General features: G+C 42.0%; 1 protein-coding gene across 4 annotated transcripts in view; it reads left to right on the top strand.

Annotated features, from left to right (window-relative positions):
* GALNT7 (polypeptide N-acetylgalactosaminyltransferase 7) overlaps window positions 1-16206 on the top strand; it is a 91448-nt gene that overhangs the window by 11336 nt on the left and 63906 nt on the right. For 2 of the 4 annotated variants that reach the window (XM_069855780.1, XM_069855781.1), the window contains exon 1: window positions 10294-10413. The exons of 1 other annotated variant lie outside the window; for it this stretch is intronic. In XM_069855780.1, the coding sequence (XP_069711881.1) occupies window positions 10294-10413 (120 nt within the window). Of the gene's footprint in view, window positions 1-10293; window positions 10414-12494; window positions 12515-16206 lie in introns of those variants that run through there. One more of the 4 variants, XM_069855783.1, reaches the window with a different exon arrangement.

The raw sequence follows: 16206 nt of genomic DNA, 5'->3' as shown, positions 1-16206 counted from the left end.
TCAAAGTGTTGATGTTATTCTGGTAATGACGAGGGAAGACTGTAGACTACAAAAGTGCACAAACACAACTCAGCTCCTTAACTTCTCCTGAGCTGTAGTAGGCTTTAGTGACAATCTTATTTATTTTGCAGCTCTGCTCTATTTTCTGGTCTTAATTTAATTAAACACTTTGTATACTCATTTGGCGTAAGAAAAGGAAAAAACAAAATATGTGATTGTTTTGAACAGCAACATCAAATTTAGAGCTGAGAAGGCCACGGCTGATAACTTCTGTCTTAAAAACAATGGGAGGTGAAATATCGGCTCTGTTTCAATCAGTGGCAACATTCCACTAATTTCAAGCAAAGTTATTCACCCTTACTAAATACTTCATAACCTAAGGGCTCTCTAAGGAGTTCCACAAACATTATATAGATGGACTATGAGAAAAAATCACCCATTAGCCTTCGGAAAGGAAAATTCTTCACCTAAGGTAAAAATCTTTGCTGCCAGGTTTCTGTGGGAGAAGCTGACAGAGGTAATCCAGCCATTATGTAATATTCTGGGATTAATTAGACGTGCCCTAGATACACGGCAGACAGCACCAACGCTGACCTAAATGTTGCAAGGAACAGTGCCTCTAACTCTTCCTTTCAGTTAATCAACTCTGTCACCAAAGGCTTAGCAGGGCAAGTTTGACAAGAGTTTGGATATAAGCCTAAAAGAGAGGCATATTGTTACCTTAATTTTTATTCCTACTTTCAATCTGCTTATTTAAATCTAAAATGTATAGGAAATATGTATAGGAATATTTTGGATTCCTGTATCTTGTACGCTAATAAGAAGTAAACTGGGTTTTTCAAGTAGTCAGCCAAAAGTCTACAAAAGCCCTGCTGCAGATCATCATGCTTTATCAGAATATGAAGTTTTCCTATTGCTTCTACTTTGTCCCAAAACACCATTTCATGGAAAAAAAAAGCAAGAAACAATTAATTACATAATTTTCAGTTATATTCCAGTATGTCAAAGCTGTTGATTGTAAACAAGGAATGGAATCAACTTCACTTTGGCCTATGGTTAACATGAGCAGCTTTCATTATTCAAAAGAACAGGGAATGGGAATAAATTAGTGACTCTTCACTTTAATTTGAAATAATATTAATTGGAAGTCTTCTCATCTATATGCATGCTTTTCAAGTTGCAACTAGTAAAATCAGTCGTGCTGAATTAATCTTTTCCCACTTACTCTGTTTCCCACTTACCTCGGCACTGGTGAGACCGCTCCTCGAATACTGTGTTCAGTTCTGGGCCCCTCACCACAAGAAGGATGTTGAGGCTCTGGAGAGAGTACAGAGAAGAGCAACAAAGCTGGTGAAAGGGCTGGAGAACAGGCCTTATGAGGAGCGGCTGAGAGAGCTGGGGTTGTTTAGCCTGGAGAAGAGGAGGCTGAGGGGTGACCTCATTGCTCTCTACAACTACCTGAAAGGACGTTGTAGAGAGGAGGGTGCTGGCCTCTTCTCCCAAGTGACAGGGGACAGGACAAGAGGGAATGGCCTCAAGCTCCGCCAGGGGAGGTTTAGGCTAGACGTTAGGAAAAAATTCTTTACAGAAAGGGTCATTGGGCACTGGAACAGGCTGCCCAGGGAGGTGGTTGAGTCACCTTCCCTGGAGGTGTTTAAGGCACGGGTGGACGAGGTGCTGAGGGATATGGTTTAGTGTTTGGTAGGAACGGTTGGACTCGGTGATCCGGTGGGTCTCTTCCAACCTGGTTATTCTGTGATTCTGTGATTCTGTGATTCTGTATGCTCCAACTAACTTCTAAACCTAAAGGATATCCCTGAGTTGATTAAAATACTCAGAACAAAGACTTAGTTAGGCCAGTACTGAAATAAAAATACATTATCTAAGAGGGTTAAATGGCAGTTAATTGAGAAATCTGGGAACCCACAGTATTTGGAGATGGATGAGATCCTGCCATTGTCACTTTTACTTGTCACACGTGGCTAAAAAGCTATGGAGTTCAGCTTGCCAAGATGATGACTTTATTACAGTTCTTCATCTTTATTTCAAAGTCTTTTTGACAGGTCTAGGAATTTTTGCTCTTAAATTGTTTAGGTGCTGGGGTTTTTTTGGTTTAACTCTCAGTTTGGGAAAAGGATGGAAAACGTATTAAAAAAAATTAATTTAAAGGAGTATCTATATCGATACCTGAGCTAAAACCGTACAAGTTGGAAATTGTTTAATTCACATCAAGTAAGTATATCTGTATGTAACTGAAGTACTTATGAAATCTATTTAATTATGATTATGCTTAGTAAAAGACTTGAATATGTGCAGTCTTATGATCCAACAGCTGCTGTTGCCTGCAGTTCCACAAGCAATTCCCACAAAACATGCCTTTTATAGCAAAATCATTTAATTGAATTACTAATCAATACAACTTGATGTCAGATGATACATCATAGAAATAATCTACTGTTTAAGAATTTCTCTTTAAATAGCAGCCTAATAAGAAAAGAGGCAGCGCAGCACCCTACCACTGGTTCTCAAACACTGGTCTCGTCAAACCTACAGCTTATGCAATCTGCAAAGAAGTAAGAAAGCTCTGAGCTATCCAGTAATGTTTTTATGTTTCATTACTACCATGACTCTGAACTTCCAGTTATCAATTTGTGATGGAGACTCTGTCCCACCAACTTTAAATGACTAATGGCAATAGTGTTGCTGTCATTTTATGTTGCAGCCACCTTCCCCATTTCCGAGCCATCCAGGGAACCCAGTTTGAAAACCATAGCCCAGCTGATCTCTGTGATGTTATTCGGTTTCTATTATTTAACTGTTAATGTATAAACCTATCTACTGGGATGGACTTCTACAGTAATTAATTAACCTTTTACATGTTTATGAAAAATGAGGCAGACTACACGTTCTGAAGTACTACTTTGCTCACTTACCCTGTGACTAAGTGAAGGAACAACAAAAGATACTTGGTTTAGTGACTAGTAACTGTTGCACACCCATGCTTTTCTACATAACATCTTTCAAGTGTCCTTTTTTATCTGTCTGTGAAGCTTCATAAGGCTTTATCTTGTTCAGGTTTGACACACTGGCTTTATTGAACTTACCCAATGCTTTAACAAATGTTTACTATCTTCAGTAGTTAGGTTTTGTTTTATTTTTAACAAGATAACAGGAAGCATCTTGAAGAAAAAGCTGTCAAATTTACTAAAGATTTATGGCCGATATAGCAGGTATGATACTGAATCAAATACCAGTTATTTGTTAGACTATCAGCAGCTTATCACTAAATAGTAAAAAGCTACAGAAATAAGAAAATCTAATTAATTTATAGTTGTAAAATGTCCTATTTTGTATCTCAAATGCACTGTGGATCTTGTTCAGGCTGACAATTTTATCAAATTAACTCCACTAATTTACTATATTTTAAAGGGTTTTTTTGAAAAGTAAATCAGCATCTGAAATGTGGGTGTTTGCACCATTCATTTTTTCAGCATAACAGGAATTGCAGGAACCTATTTCAATTTTCTCTGCCCTAGATTCAGGGAATGATGCAAGTTAATTTCTGTTTGAAGTGCTCAGAAATATGACACCATGGAAAAGGGTATTTTCTGGACCCGAGATATATGACTACTTGCAATTACATCTGGCTCAAAATACAGGTAAGAATTCCTTTAAAAAACACTGAAATATAGATATTACCTTTATTTTTAAAATGGCAAACCCATGTTTAGATCATTCTGATTCTCTTCAAAATGAAACACGCATATAGCAGACCATCCCATCCACTATTTTAATGAGATCTAAATCTGTCAAGGATTGTTGACACTCAGCACAGTGTGGATATTTTGAGAACTTGTAAATCCAAGAGGTTAAATATCTTTAGACAAAAGCTGTATTAATGATACAGCATCATTTATAGACATTGATTGGTACTCAGTACCAGCAAGTGGAGCTGAAAACTAATACAGACATTTTTTACATACTGGTCTTCAGGACATAAATAGAATCCAGAACCAGTACCAGATAATAAGCTCACTTGCTGTTGTTGTGGGGGAAAAGAGAAGAGGAGCTAGAGGTGATATTGCAGGAGGAAAACCAGCTAAGTAGGCATGACAGGAGTATGGGGGCTAAATGTAATGACAGGAACTTCATAACATGTTCTTCATAAAAGTGACAAGAAAAGCAAAGGAAGCAAACTGCACTCTGCCAAAAGCATCCATTCAAAGTTAATTTTTGATAAAACATGCATTGGTAAACCTCTGGTTTAAAAAAGGAAGGATAAATGAGAATTACAAGAAGAATGGTACTAAAGTCTAGCAATCATAAAACAATGAAGATGAAGCAGATAGTCTCATTCGCAAAAGGATGTATTAAGTATTACTGAGACACACTTATTTGATTAAAGTACATTTAAATCAATCAGAGAAAATCAGAAGAATTTAAAATCCTGCACTTTGGTGCCTTTTTGTCAACTCTGAAGTTAAATATAAATACATTGGATATTTAGCATATAGCTTTATGTCCGTCATAGTGTATTCCAAACTCTGCTCTTCTGGCTTTTTCCAAGTAGCAGCCACCTCATTAATCCAGAACCTCTCTGCGAATCCCTCAGTGCCAGAGACAGTGTCACAAGAGATGAGCCTGTCTTATAGAAGATAGATCTGACCAGGCTCTCCAAATACACCTCCAGCTTCTGCCTTCTCAGATCTCAGATGGAAACTCAGGAAATAGTGTCTTGGATTCCACCTGGACACTCCAGGAATTTAATATGCAGCACTAATGGATCTGCTGTAGCGCTAATACACTGAATGAGTTTTTCATAAGTGTTAATGGCCAGCTCTCCTTCGAGCCAAAGTAGCAATGTGGAAAACTGCATAAGCTTTGTTCAGAGATGACCACTTAAATGCAAATAACCTTAGAAATGCTGTCACTGAAGTATGGAAGGTCAGAAGGGATGGGAAAAGAGATTGCATGAAGCTGGAAATCTTCACTAGAGCATAGGAATTCCATTTTTTGAGGGTATTCAGTTCAGGAAAGCAAATTACTGTCTGCCAGCTGGCATTTCCCAACACTTCTATAATCAAAGCATGACCAAATTTGCCATTACATAAAGCCTAAAGTGTATCAGGTAGTGAAATACTGCACTAAATGAAGTGTTGGTAGTTAATTCCAGAAACTTCTAAGAGAAGTGAAATTGCTTAAAGTCTATACAATCCATTGCTAAATTCAAAGAACTTATTCACATGAAAAAAAACCTATGTGTGTTTCCCACTCACTACGCTAAGCAGGAAAAGAAGTTTGTCTCTGACTAACTCTGCAAATTTTCCAAAGAAGACTTACATGTTGTCAGAAGGAAAAAACAAACTACAGATGAGCAAAATGGAGGCTTTTCTGTACAGTGAAGCCTTTACAGCAGTTTGTTGTGTTCTGGAGCTTTGGGCTACATGATTTTCATCTTGATAGGTACAAAAGTTTGTAAGAATTTCCTTCTCAACACTAAATTAAAGGAGGCCAAATATTTTGTGGCCAAACATTCACAAGAGTTAAGAGATATATGCAGATCCTGACTTTTCTGCAGTGGAGCAACTGCATGAGATTTTGATTTGGTAGTGAATCGGCTCCAGACACTACCTCCCAAATCCCCAGCAGTAAGGCAACTGCATGGCTTAGGGGATTAGTAATCAGATACTTCACCTCTAGGTCATCATAGGTCTCTGGTTCAAGAGCAGCAAGGCTTTGCAATGACTTAAACACCACTGGATGTTTATGTGGAGACAGATGGAGAAATGAACATATGATTTCCATGCAGCAAGCAGTAGACGTGTCCACATACAGATACAAACATTATGACAGTTGCCAGTCTGTTAGAAATGTTTGAATGACAGAATAGCAGTCTAACAGAGGTTGTTTTACTCCCTAATAACAGCCAGGATGGTGTGTTGTCTTAGTGCTGCTGGTTAGTAAAGGCATCACGGTTTATACAGTGTTTTGCAACTGAAAGCAAAAACTCATGTTTAACTCTCCCCCTCTCTCTCTCCCTCTCTCTCCCTCTCTCTCTCTCCAGGTCATAAAAGATTTTTCAAAGGTGTTTTGAATGTTACTGGAGGCAATCCAAAGCCAAATTTAATTTGAATTTTCTGTCTTGGCTAGTACGAATTCAGCAAAATATGTTCTGCAGGTCTTTTTAGCCACTTTACTGCACAGGAAAAACTGTATCTGCAGAATTTTAAAATTCATGAGGATAAAACCAACAAAAAAAATACTTACAAGGTCAGTATTATCCTGATACTTCTGCAGTCAGACTGTATGACCTGTGCATGTGGAAAAAAAGGTGGATGATGCTCGCTGTTGTGGAGGGACCAGGTCAGGCAGGTGAAATAGTAATACAGAAACACAATGCCTTCTCCAATCTCTTGTCACTGACAGTCCCAGATGAGAGAGAAGGCTGGCTGGCATGAGCACGTTGTCCAGTGGCCCATACTGTTTCCCGCTGGGCATCAACTATTTCTCCTCCAGGGGAAAAGGCAGGGGTTTTTAAAATGCCTTGTACAGAAATTGTCCTTGAACAACTAATGGGGGAATTCACTGACTGGTACCTAAAACCAAAACACAACAAAACTCTTGGTCATCTTCCACTGTTCATCTCTCTCTGATAATAACGGAGGCATGGTTCACCCATGGGTTTCTGCAGAATGCAAGCCTCCTCTTTAAAAAAAAGAAAAAAAAAAAGTTTTGGCAAGCAGCCTTATAAATGTGAATTCATGCAGTATCCACTCGCTCACAGAGGACTCTGTCCCTGTCACTCTCAGCTCTGACAAGCAGCAGCAGAGCAGTGTCACACCACAAGGCTGTGGCCAGTTTTACAGGACCCTCTGTGCAGTGCCAAGAGTAATTTATTTTTTCTGTTCACTCTAGAGTGTGCTCAGAGCACCAGCACAGGACAGTAAAAACCGACACCAAAAATGGAGAATAAAACAAGAGGGAATAACACCTTTTGCTGCACTAAGGTCTCCAGAAGTCAGTGAAAGAAGAGTTAGGAGGAAAATTTCCATACCTCTTTGGCAGGATACAGAAGTTCACAGTTTGTAGTCCCAACCTGCCTTTTCCTGCCAGGCTCACCAAGGCAAGGTCTCTGTTCAGAGCTGGGCATCTCAGCTCTATGCCTTTCCCATCAAAAATAACAGTCCCTCCCAGCCCTGTACAGGTGCTGTTATCTACCTGAAAATGGTCACGTAAACCTTTGTGTTGGGATGTTTGTGTGGTTACTGCAACCACAAACAGCGAAAGGGCTTTGAAAGAAACAACTCTGGAGACCCATATAAGTCCCAGGGCCACACAAACACTCATATGGATTAGAACTGTTGCCTACGCTTTAAATATTGCATTTGTCTACATCTCATACTGTGATCTTACAGAAGGAGGAGGATTACATGGTGAGATTGCATAAGCTAGATGAATAAACAGAGACTTCTTTGCTTAGGTGTGTCCAACTACAAAAGTCACTTAGGTGTGAGGGATTTTTTTAACTCCAAAGTGATCCCGTTCAGGATGCAATATCCTGTTTTGTTTCTACGGAGCTTATAATTGAAAGTTAACATTCAGAATCCTTGGAACCGATATCCTCCCAGTGCACACACGAAAGAGAACTGAAAAACGTCAAAACAAGGGGGTAGTACTGAATACACAAAGTATTTTCCTTGCATCACTGTACTCTGTGGAGTGCTCACATAATCAGGTCTGTGTGTTTATGTGCATGTGCAGTACTCCTTCAAAGGAGGAAATAGAATGCCTGACTTTTAGTGCATAAAATTAGTAATAAAAACACACACAAACTCAGGGCTGATAACATCTCTGCAATCTCATGCTTAATCTCCTATCCTCAGGGAAAGAAATCCGTTGACTTTACAGTCTCTGCTGAGCACACACCATTGTTGTCCTGACTGGGCTGCATACAGAAATTTACGGGGCTGTGTTTCCCATGTCCTGTCAATCACTGAAGTTAATCCATCACTGAAGCTAAGTGTTTACACCTTAGAATCATAGAATCATAGAATGGTTTGGGTTGGAAGGGACTGTTAAAGGTCATCTACTCCACATCCCTGCAAGGAGCACGGAATCTCCAACTAGACCAGGTCACTCTGCCCCATCCAACCTAACCTTGAATGTTTCCAGGGATGGGGCATCCATAACTTCTCAGTGCAACCCATGCCAGTGTTTCACCACCCTCGTCGTAAATATATCGAACTACTTCAAGTTCTTAATACAACTATTCCATAAAAATGTAATTGTCACAGGACTGATTTCCACAGAAAGTAAGCAATAAATGTTTCCCTGAGGTTACACTCTGAAGCTCTGCAGACCTATTCCCACCTGAAATGCTGCCTGTGACTTGCAAAGGATATGTGCAAGACTACAGTGATATAAGAGGTTTATCTACAAAGACACAAGTAAGTACTGCCTAAAATGCAAGAAGTCTGAATGCTCTAAATCATTTAACAGCGTGCCAAGAGCTTTATGGATCTAATTCTATGATATGATATGATATGATATGATATGATATGATATGATATGATATGATATGATATGATATGATATGGACCTAGTTCTATGGATATAGTTCTATAGATCTAGAAGGCTTATACCCTACAGGTTATGAAAGTTTTGAAGGAAGAGATTATTTGTTATAAGTTACTAACCTATTATATGTTTAAGGCCGGGTTGGATGGGGCCTTGGGCTGGTGGGAGGTGTCCCATGGCAGGGGGGGTGAAATTAGGTGATCTTTAAGGTCCCTTCCAACTCAAACCATTCTATGAATATTATGTATAGGTTTTGTGATTTTAGAACTAAAATGTATGATTAGCTTGAATAATAACTTTCGGCTAGCCTGCACTTGGATACTTACGCTTACATAAGGAATTTTAACAAGGCTGCTGTTAGAACAAATGGGAAAGATTGTGACCGTTTCTAATTAAGCCAGATAATAAGAACTAGTGCAATGATAAGAGAAAGAAGAACCAGCTAGGAGCAGATGCAACCTTGACGAGGTGCCCAAGCTGTATAAGAGCATGCGCAAGAAGGAGAGTTGAGAAGTTCACTGTGAAGAAGACTGCGAGCCTTCCTCCAGAAGCCCCCAGCTCAAGACCCACAGAGGGCAGAGCACACACACCAAAGGGAGGGAACTTACGTAAATAAATTTCGGGAACTGACAACAATAGACACACCTAGTCCAGGAAAAGTGATGAATCCGTATAATCAGACTGTATATACCCTTTGTGGATTGTGGTGGAAGTTGCAGGCACATTAGGTGGAGCTATCCCCCGCATACCTTATCACAGAATCATAGAATCACCAGGCTGGAAAAGACCCACTGGATCATTGAGTCCAACCATTCCTATCAAACACTAAACCACGTCCCTGAGCACCTCGTCTTACCTGTCTTTTAAACACCTACAGGGAAGGTGACTAAACCACCTTCCTGGGCAGCCTCTGCCAGTGCCCGATGACCCTTTCTGTGAAAAAATTTCTTTCTGATATCTAGTCTGAACCTCCCCTGGCAGAGCTTGAGGCCATTCCCTCTCGTCCTGTCCCCTGTCACTTGGGAGAAGAGGCCAGCACCCTCCTCTCCACAACCTCCTCTCAGGTAGTTGTAAAAAGCAATGAGGTCTCCCCTCAGCCTCCTTACTTAATAATCAAATTGGCATCGATTATTGAGTCTGGCTTTTCACGGCATCAGTCAGATGCATCTTGATCCAGTACCTTGCCAGCTAAGCTAAAGGCTCTCAAAGCTTTCCCTCGCTTTCTGCTCCCCTCGGGGGATTCTCTAAGCCGCCTGTACCACAAGTCACAGGTCCGCGGGCTGGAGCAACCAGGAGGCAGGACTCGGCTGCTCGATGCCGTTTTAACCGCACCGCAGGGGATCCCGCACCGAGGTGCCTCAGCCTTCCCGCAGCCGCTTGGCTTCTCCCGCGGCCGAGCCGCCCCCGGCCCCGGGGCCGCCCCAGCGCTCCCCTCCCTGCGGCGCGGGGGCAGGTGCGGCGGGCGGCGAGGCGCCCTCGGCGGCCACGTGGAACGGCGGCCGCTTCCTACTCCGCATCGCGCCCCGCGGGCTTGGCAGCGCGGGAGGGGGGAGGGGGGGCGGAAAAAAAAAAAAAAAAAAAAAGGAAAGGGATAAAAAAAAAAAAAAAAAGTTTGTAGGTGCGGCTGCCGCCGAGCAGCGCGGGGAGAAGAGGGGGCGGGCCGAAGCCCCGGCGGTGCGCGGGGCCGGGCGCGGCGGAGGGAGGGAGGGAGGGAGGATGCGGCTGAAGCTGGGCTTCCTGCTGCGCGCCGTGCTGCTGGCCGGCGGCTTCTTGGGGCTGCTGCTGCTGTGGTCCTCGCTGTCGCCCCGCGCCGAGGAGACGGCGCCGCCGGGACGGGTGAGTGCGGGGCGAGCGGGGCGGGAGCGGGGGCGGCTGCCCGGGCCGCGGCCTGCAGGCCCGACGCGCCGGCGAGGGGCGGCGGGGGTGGCGCCGGCCGCCCCCGAGCCCTGCCCGGATCCCTCGTCCCCGGCCCGGGCGACGTGGCTTCGCCGCCGCCCCGGGGCTGCCCGGCGCCGCCGCCGCGGCGTGTGTGGGATCCGTTTATTGCCGTGCTGTCACGGCTCGTGCTCGAGAGCCCGGAGGCTGCTGCGGATCCCCTTGAGCCGAACCTTTGTGCCGGCCTCCCGAGTGCGTGTGTGCGAGGTCTGACTGGGAAGTGGGTTCTAGCTGGTGTGCGTGGCAGTGAAGGAGTAAGAAGAGTTTTTACGGTCCTTCGTGTCTCCTTCGGGGGCTTTTCCATCCCTAAGTATCCCGCGAAGGGCTCTCTCGACGGAGGGTGCAGGTGTTCCCCGCTGCCACCCATCCCGCGGTCAAGGATCGGCCTCCTGGCGTTTCCCTGACAGGTTCCTCCAAGGAGAGGCAGCCGATGAGGTAATTCAAGAGCAGCGCACAGAAAGCCAAGAGCATTGCTGGCGCTGGCGGTGCGGATCTCCCACCCTGAAATAGCGGGGGGACCTGTGGGGCGCAGGGCAGGCGGCACTGAGAGGGATGGGAACCTCCAGAAATGCTTTGGGAGGCGAGGCCAGCAAATCTGCGGAGCCAGCCTTGCAGTGGTCGCATCAGGTGAGAATAATCTGACCCGTAGGCACCAGTGTCTTGGAAGGAGTCAAAGTGCCTTTCTCCGTGTTCATCCGGTGTTCCAGGGCTTCGTAATATAACCAGAGTTCAGGAGATCTGTTTGAAGAAAGATTGGTCAAGGTAGTTTTCATCTTGGTAAAGCTGTAAAATTTTACAGTTGTTTTCTTAAAAAGCAATCCATTCATGGTGTGTTATGATCACTAATGATCTTGGTCCTCTCTAGCAGGCTGCTTTGAATAATTGTGGAAGGGAAACAAGCTGACAGAATTGTTGCTTTTGAAAACTGCAAGTGACTTTGGACTCCTTCAGCTGGTGCTCTGTCTTGTGAAGCTGTTACAGTTTGCTGTATCTTGGCAGTTACTGCTGAGATAATAAGCCATAGCGGTGCTTTTGGAGATAGGCAGTTTATTAAGTGGTGAAGTTTCTGTAATATGTGCTTCTAGACACAACATGGGCTTTTCTGCGTACAGAGAAATCTCTGGGAATCTTATTTGCATACCTACCAATGAAATGTAGAGCAGTAAACATTTTGCCTCAAAACCAATTGAATTACTTCTCCTGCTTAGGAAATTGTAATAGACCTGTAAAGTGACATCCTCTGTGGAAAAAAAAGAGAAAAAATTAGCTATGGTTGTGTTAGCGCATAGGGCAGCCACCGTCTTCAAATGGTTATTCTGGGTTGACAACTGAAATATTGTATTCTTATGCTTCCTATGCTGTATCAATTTATTCAGGTGCTGTAAGGAATCATGCTGTCCAGCACATAAGCCTGAAGGCTTTGGTGTGGATACCTTTGAGCCGAACCTTTGTATCTCCTTCCAAGTGCATGTGAGGTCTAATTCAGAAACAGTTTCTAGCTGGTGTGTTTGGCAATAAAGGAGTAAGAAGAGTTTTTATAGTCCAGCCCCCAATAAAGCAGCTTTCTGTCTTGGTTATCACTGCCTTGACTGGAGGCGGAAATATCCATAACAGCCACCTTGGGAAATAATCCATTCTTCATTGGGAGTAGATATAATTATATTAAGTAAACACCATCAAAGATGAAATCTAAACAATATTTGGTTCATTAGCTAGATCAGCTGTTTAGTTATCATTATGATACATGTGAGAGAGGGTAACACATGCTTCATCATTTTCTGGGAAATGGTATTGTTATTAATAAGTTGATGTTTTGGTTTCAACTGCCTTCCTCTTCAGATGCTGCTCAGGTGATGGATACGAGTTAAACGGTAATGAGCAGGCTTGCTACTAGCAGTGTGCCAGCTGTTTTTTGGAGAGCTGGTGGACCCCAGAAATACATGGAAGGTTAAGGCCTGTGTATCCTGCATCCTGCTAGGCGAGACAACGCTGACCCCATGAGGTGGGCTTGCATCTCGGGTTATGCTCCCTGTAACACCTGCAAACGGGCTGTGCTTTATTACAGCTTTGGCATACTGAAACTAGGATTTTAATAATCGTTTCTGTGAAACGCACTGGCACACACTTTGTTCAGTCATACAAGTGTGTGTGTTTGCTCTTTTGTTATCTGCCGGAAAGTTTGTTAAGATAAAAGTAACAGAAGAATTATTATTCTTCCTGTATGACACCCTCTTCCCTTTGCTTGTGCTGAAAACTCTAGCCAACAAATGTAAAATTTCTCCTCAGACAGTACCAGCTTAAAATAGAATTTTAACTTTTTATAGCTGACCTCAGGCCGTACACTTTCCCTCTCTGCACTGTAACCCTAGGCACTGTTTAGTAACACTGAGTTGTTCTTCTGTGTTGTTCTTTTATGTTTATAACCTTGAATCTTTTCCTGCTTACAGTAGCAAATGAGAGTAGGTAATATTGAAAATTCTGTGTTATAACTTTTTTTAAAAAGTATTTTCTACGTTCAAATACTGTGTTACAGTATTTTTTCCTAATGATTTTAAAATATATCAGAGATCTTCTGGAGAGGCAAGATGAGTAATATACAGGGAGTCTTCAAAGAAAAGTAAATGTGTAGAAGTGGCTGTTTAGGGAGGAAATGAGAGAACACAGAGGTAATACCAGTTGTACAGACAGCTGGGAGATAAGACCTTTTCTTTCTGATAGAAGACCACTACAAATGTGTATGTTCACTGAAAGCATATTCAGAAGTTGTAGAGATAAAGTCCTTCTCCAGGTAACCCAACTGTGGAGCTTTGTTTCTGCAAGAAAAAGAGGGAGAGGTTAAATATGTGTTTATCTGCATTATCAGAAATATCCAAACAGAATAGTTTCTAATCTTAACCAAGTAGAAATGATGAAAATATATTAAGGTCAGTCTTCAGATTCTACCTGAGGATTACAAAGGCACCGAAGATTTAGGCAAGGGCACTTCTGTTTGTAGCTCTGAGAAAAGATCAGGTAGAATCATTGATTCTATTATTATATGCATATTGTGGAGTCTTTTGGATGTTTTCTGACACCTTCTGCTCTTCTGGTACAACGGATCACAGTTTGGAGCTAGCAGGAAGTGGTTGAGTCTATTTATTGTAAAAACAATTGCTGTAGGGATCCCATAGCTGTAGTATTTGTTGGTCTCTGGTGAGACGTCTCGCTAATGATCAGCCTCAGAGGTACAACCTTAAAAGCTGGTGTCATCAAGAAGTGGGTAGTACAGCAGTCAGAACCAATGGACTGAAACAGTAAAGAAAGATTCAAGCAAGGGCAGAGCAGTTGCTCTCAGATTGGTAAGGGAGGCTCTGCAGAGGGCCCTGGTGTAGGTGGCCATTCTGGCACGTCGCTCTGGTTCAAGAAACAACGGGCCTTCACCACCCACCAAGTTTGAACAATGCAGTTCCTATGTGGCTGCTAGAAAGTGGAAAATTTATGATGTGGAGGAAGAGAAAATAGAAAAAAAGAAACAAAAGCCAAATGGATATTTTCTGAGCTTTCTGGTGACACCTCTTCTCTCCCATTTTAAGGACCGCTAATATCCTGTATGCCTTGGCTGGATTGTCACTGAGATCTTAATGATAAGTTACAGACTGAACTTGAAGTGTTATTGTGGTTTAAATTAGATTCTTTGTGGTGGAAGTCCCAACAGAAATTCTCCACTTTCCCCTAAGGAGTAACGGCAAATTTGCTTAGGAGAGAAACTGAGATGTTTGAAGTTGATCTCATTACTGGAGGAAATGTGGGAAGTGGAATAAGATGATATATCTGATGTAACAAGGGTAGTGGTGTTTCATAGTGAAGGGATGCAAGTGTCTAGTTTGTTAAAAAGGTGATGCATTGTCGTAAATGAGGGGTCAAATAGCAAAATAATCTCTCTCTGCAATTGCTGTGTATAGTTACCTATACATCAGGTCACTTCTACTGGTTTGCCTTTCTGTAATTGGGTGAGACCTAACACAAAGATTGCCATGTCGATTCTGCCATTCTGGCACTATCTGAAAACTCAATGCAATCGTTCATTATCTGGGTGTGAAAAGTTCCTTATAGGTGAATGGCTAGATGTAGGCACACAACCTCCTATGATCAAAGCCATAATAAGTCGCTGCTTCCTATGTGACATTCAGCAGAATTGAACACCTTGGCAGATTTTTTGTTTAACAAGTTTGGTTTGAAATGTGTGCGCAAGGCGGCAGTGAGCTTGCTATAGCCAAAGTATTGCTGTTGTAGAAAGTAACCATCACTTTCTTTTTCCCCTTCTGTTTATTATAGTAATCTATTGTTGCTAGCGACAGTAATAGGCAAAATGTTTTGAAATATTAAATGCTAATTCTTTTTAATGTGTGCTTTCATCTAAATTGGCTTTGAAAAAGCTTGTAGAAATCTGTCACCCTTGGGAGAATGTAAAAACCCCAATCCCTATCATATTAAAAATGAAATCTTTTGACAAATGATTCCAGTTATGTTGCAGAATAAATGACCACAAAGTGATTTCCTGAATAATGTGAAGAAATGGAAAACAATGCCTTACATAATTCCTACAATTTATATATACATACATAGATTGTATTAAAACTTGAATTCTTTTGTCACAAAGATCTCTTGTAATAAGTGAGGGCTATTATTTAAATATCTACACCTCTAGAGAGAGCAGTTTTGTACCATTCTATATGTATGTGACGAGATTCGCTTTGTCCTGTTCTAGCCCCAAGTGTTACTATTTGTGGTACCACCTAAAAAAGTTGAAGATCTTGAGGCTGGTGTTTGCTTTTTAAGAAAACAAATCACATTGCAGGAGAAGGAACCAGGGAACTTTTGGCAGAATCCCCAGCATAGGATGAAAGCTGTCTCTGCTCTCTTAGGTGAGATTATGCAGCAAAAAAATTCTTTGTGTCTGTTTAGGGAACTGTACAGGTAAAATGATTCTCCCGTTGCAGTACCTTAGTGGAGAAACTATGAGACAACAGAAATCAGGAAGAATCAACACGATGGATTGGGTAGGTTGTTGTCTAAAAAAAAATAACAGAATTAGTAGGTTTTGCTGCTTAATGTCTGAACAATGGGGTATTGAAAATAGCATGTAATAAAGTTATTTTTAAAATAAAAATCTGGGTAATAGATAACTCACTATTTTAAAGGTGGTGAATTAAGAGACGATGGTGAAGCTGAAATAGCAGAAATTATGGTACTATTAAATTTTGTTATCATAAAAGGCCCATTGGGTCATCAGGATGCCAGCCTTGAGAAGATATGTTACATCCGGAAGTATATACGTGGAGGTGTTGCCACGTGGCTGTGCAGCATGCACCTTCCCTAGCCCAAGCTCAGCAGAGTTAAAATTGCTTGTATTGAGCTGATGTTCCCTAATGAAAAATGACAGTGTCTTTGTCCTATTTTTGTGAGATATTAAATCAGCATTATGGGAGACTGCCAAGTGGAAATAGGGCAGGATAAGCTGTTACATTAATAGGTTTGACTTCTACCTTACGGGGGTGGGGGGAGATGCTTTTTACAGAAACTAGGCCGTATAATCCGAGAGAGGGATTCCAAGTCTGGTAACACTTATATTTAATTACTAGATTTCCTCTGTAAGTGTGGAAAACAAATGTCTACTGTGAACAATTAGTGTAAAAATAGCAGCATGCTGCTTAA

This window comes from Phaenicophaeus curvirostris, chromosome 4 (genome assembly GCF_032191515.1).
Source record: "Phaenicophaeus curvirostris isolate KB17595 chromosome 4, BPBGC_Pcur_1.0, whole genome shotgun sequence".
Lineage (NCBI taxonomy): Eukaryota > Metazoa > Chordata > Aves > Cuculiformes > Cuculidae > Phaenicophaeus > Phaenicophaeus curvirostris.
The sequence above is the reverse complement of the archived record's forward strand: the minus strand, read 5'-3'. Positions and strand labels throughout refer to the sequence as shown.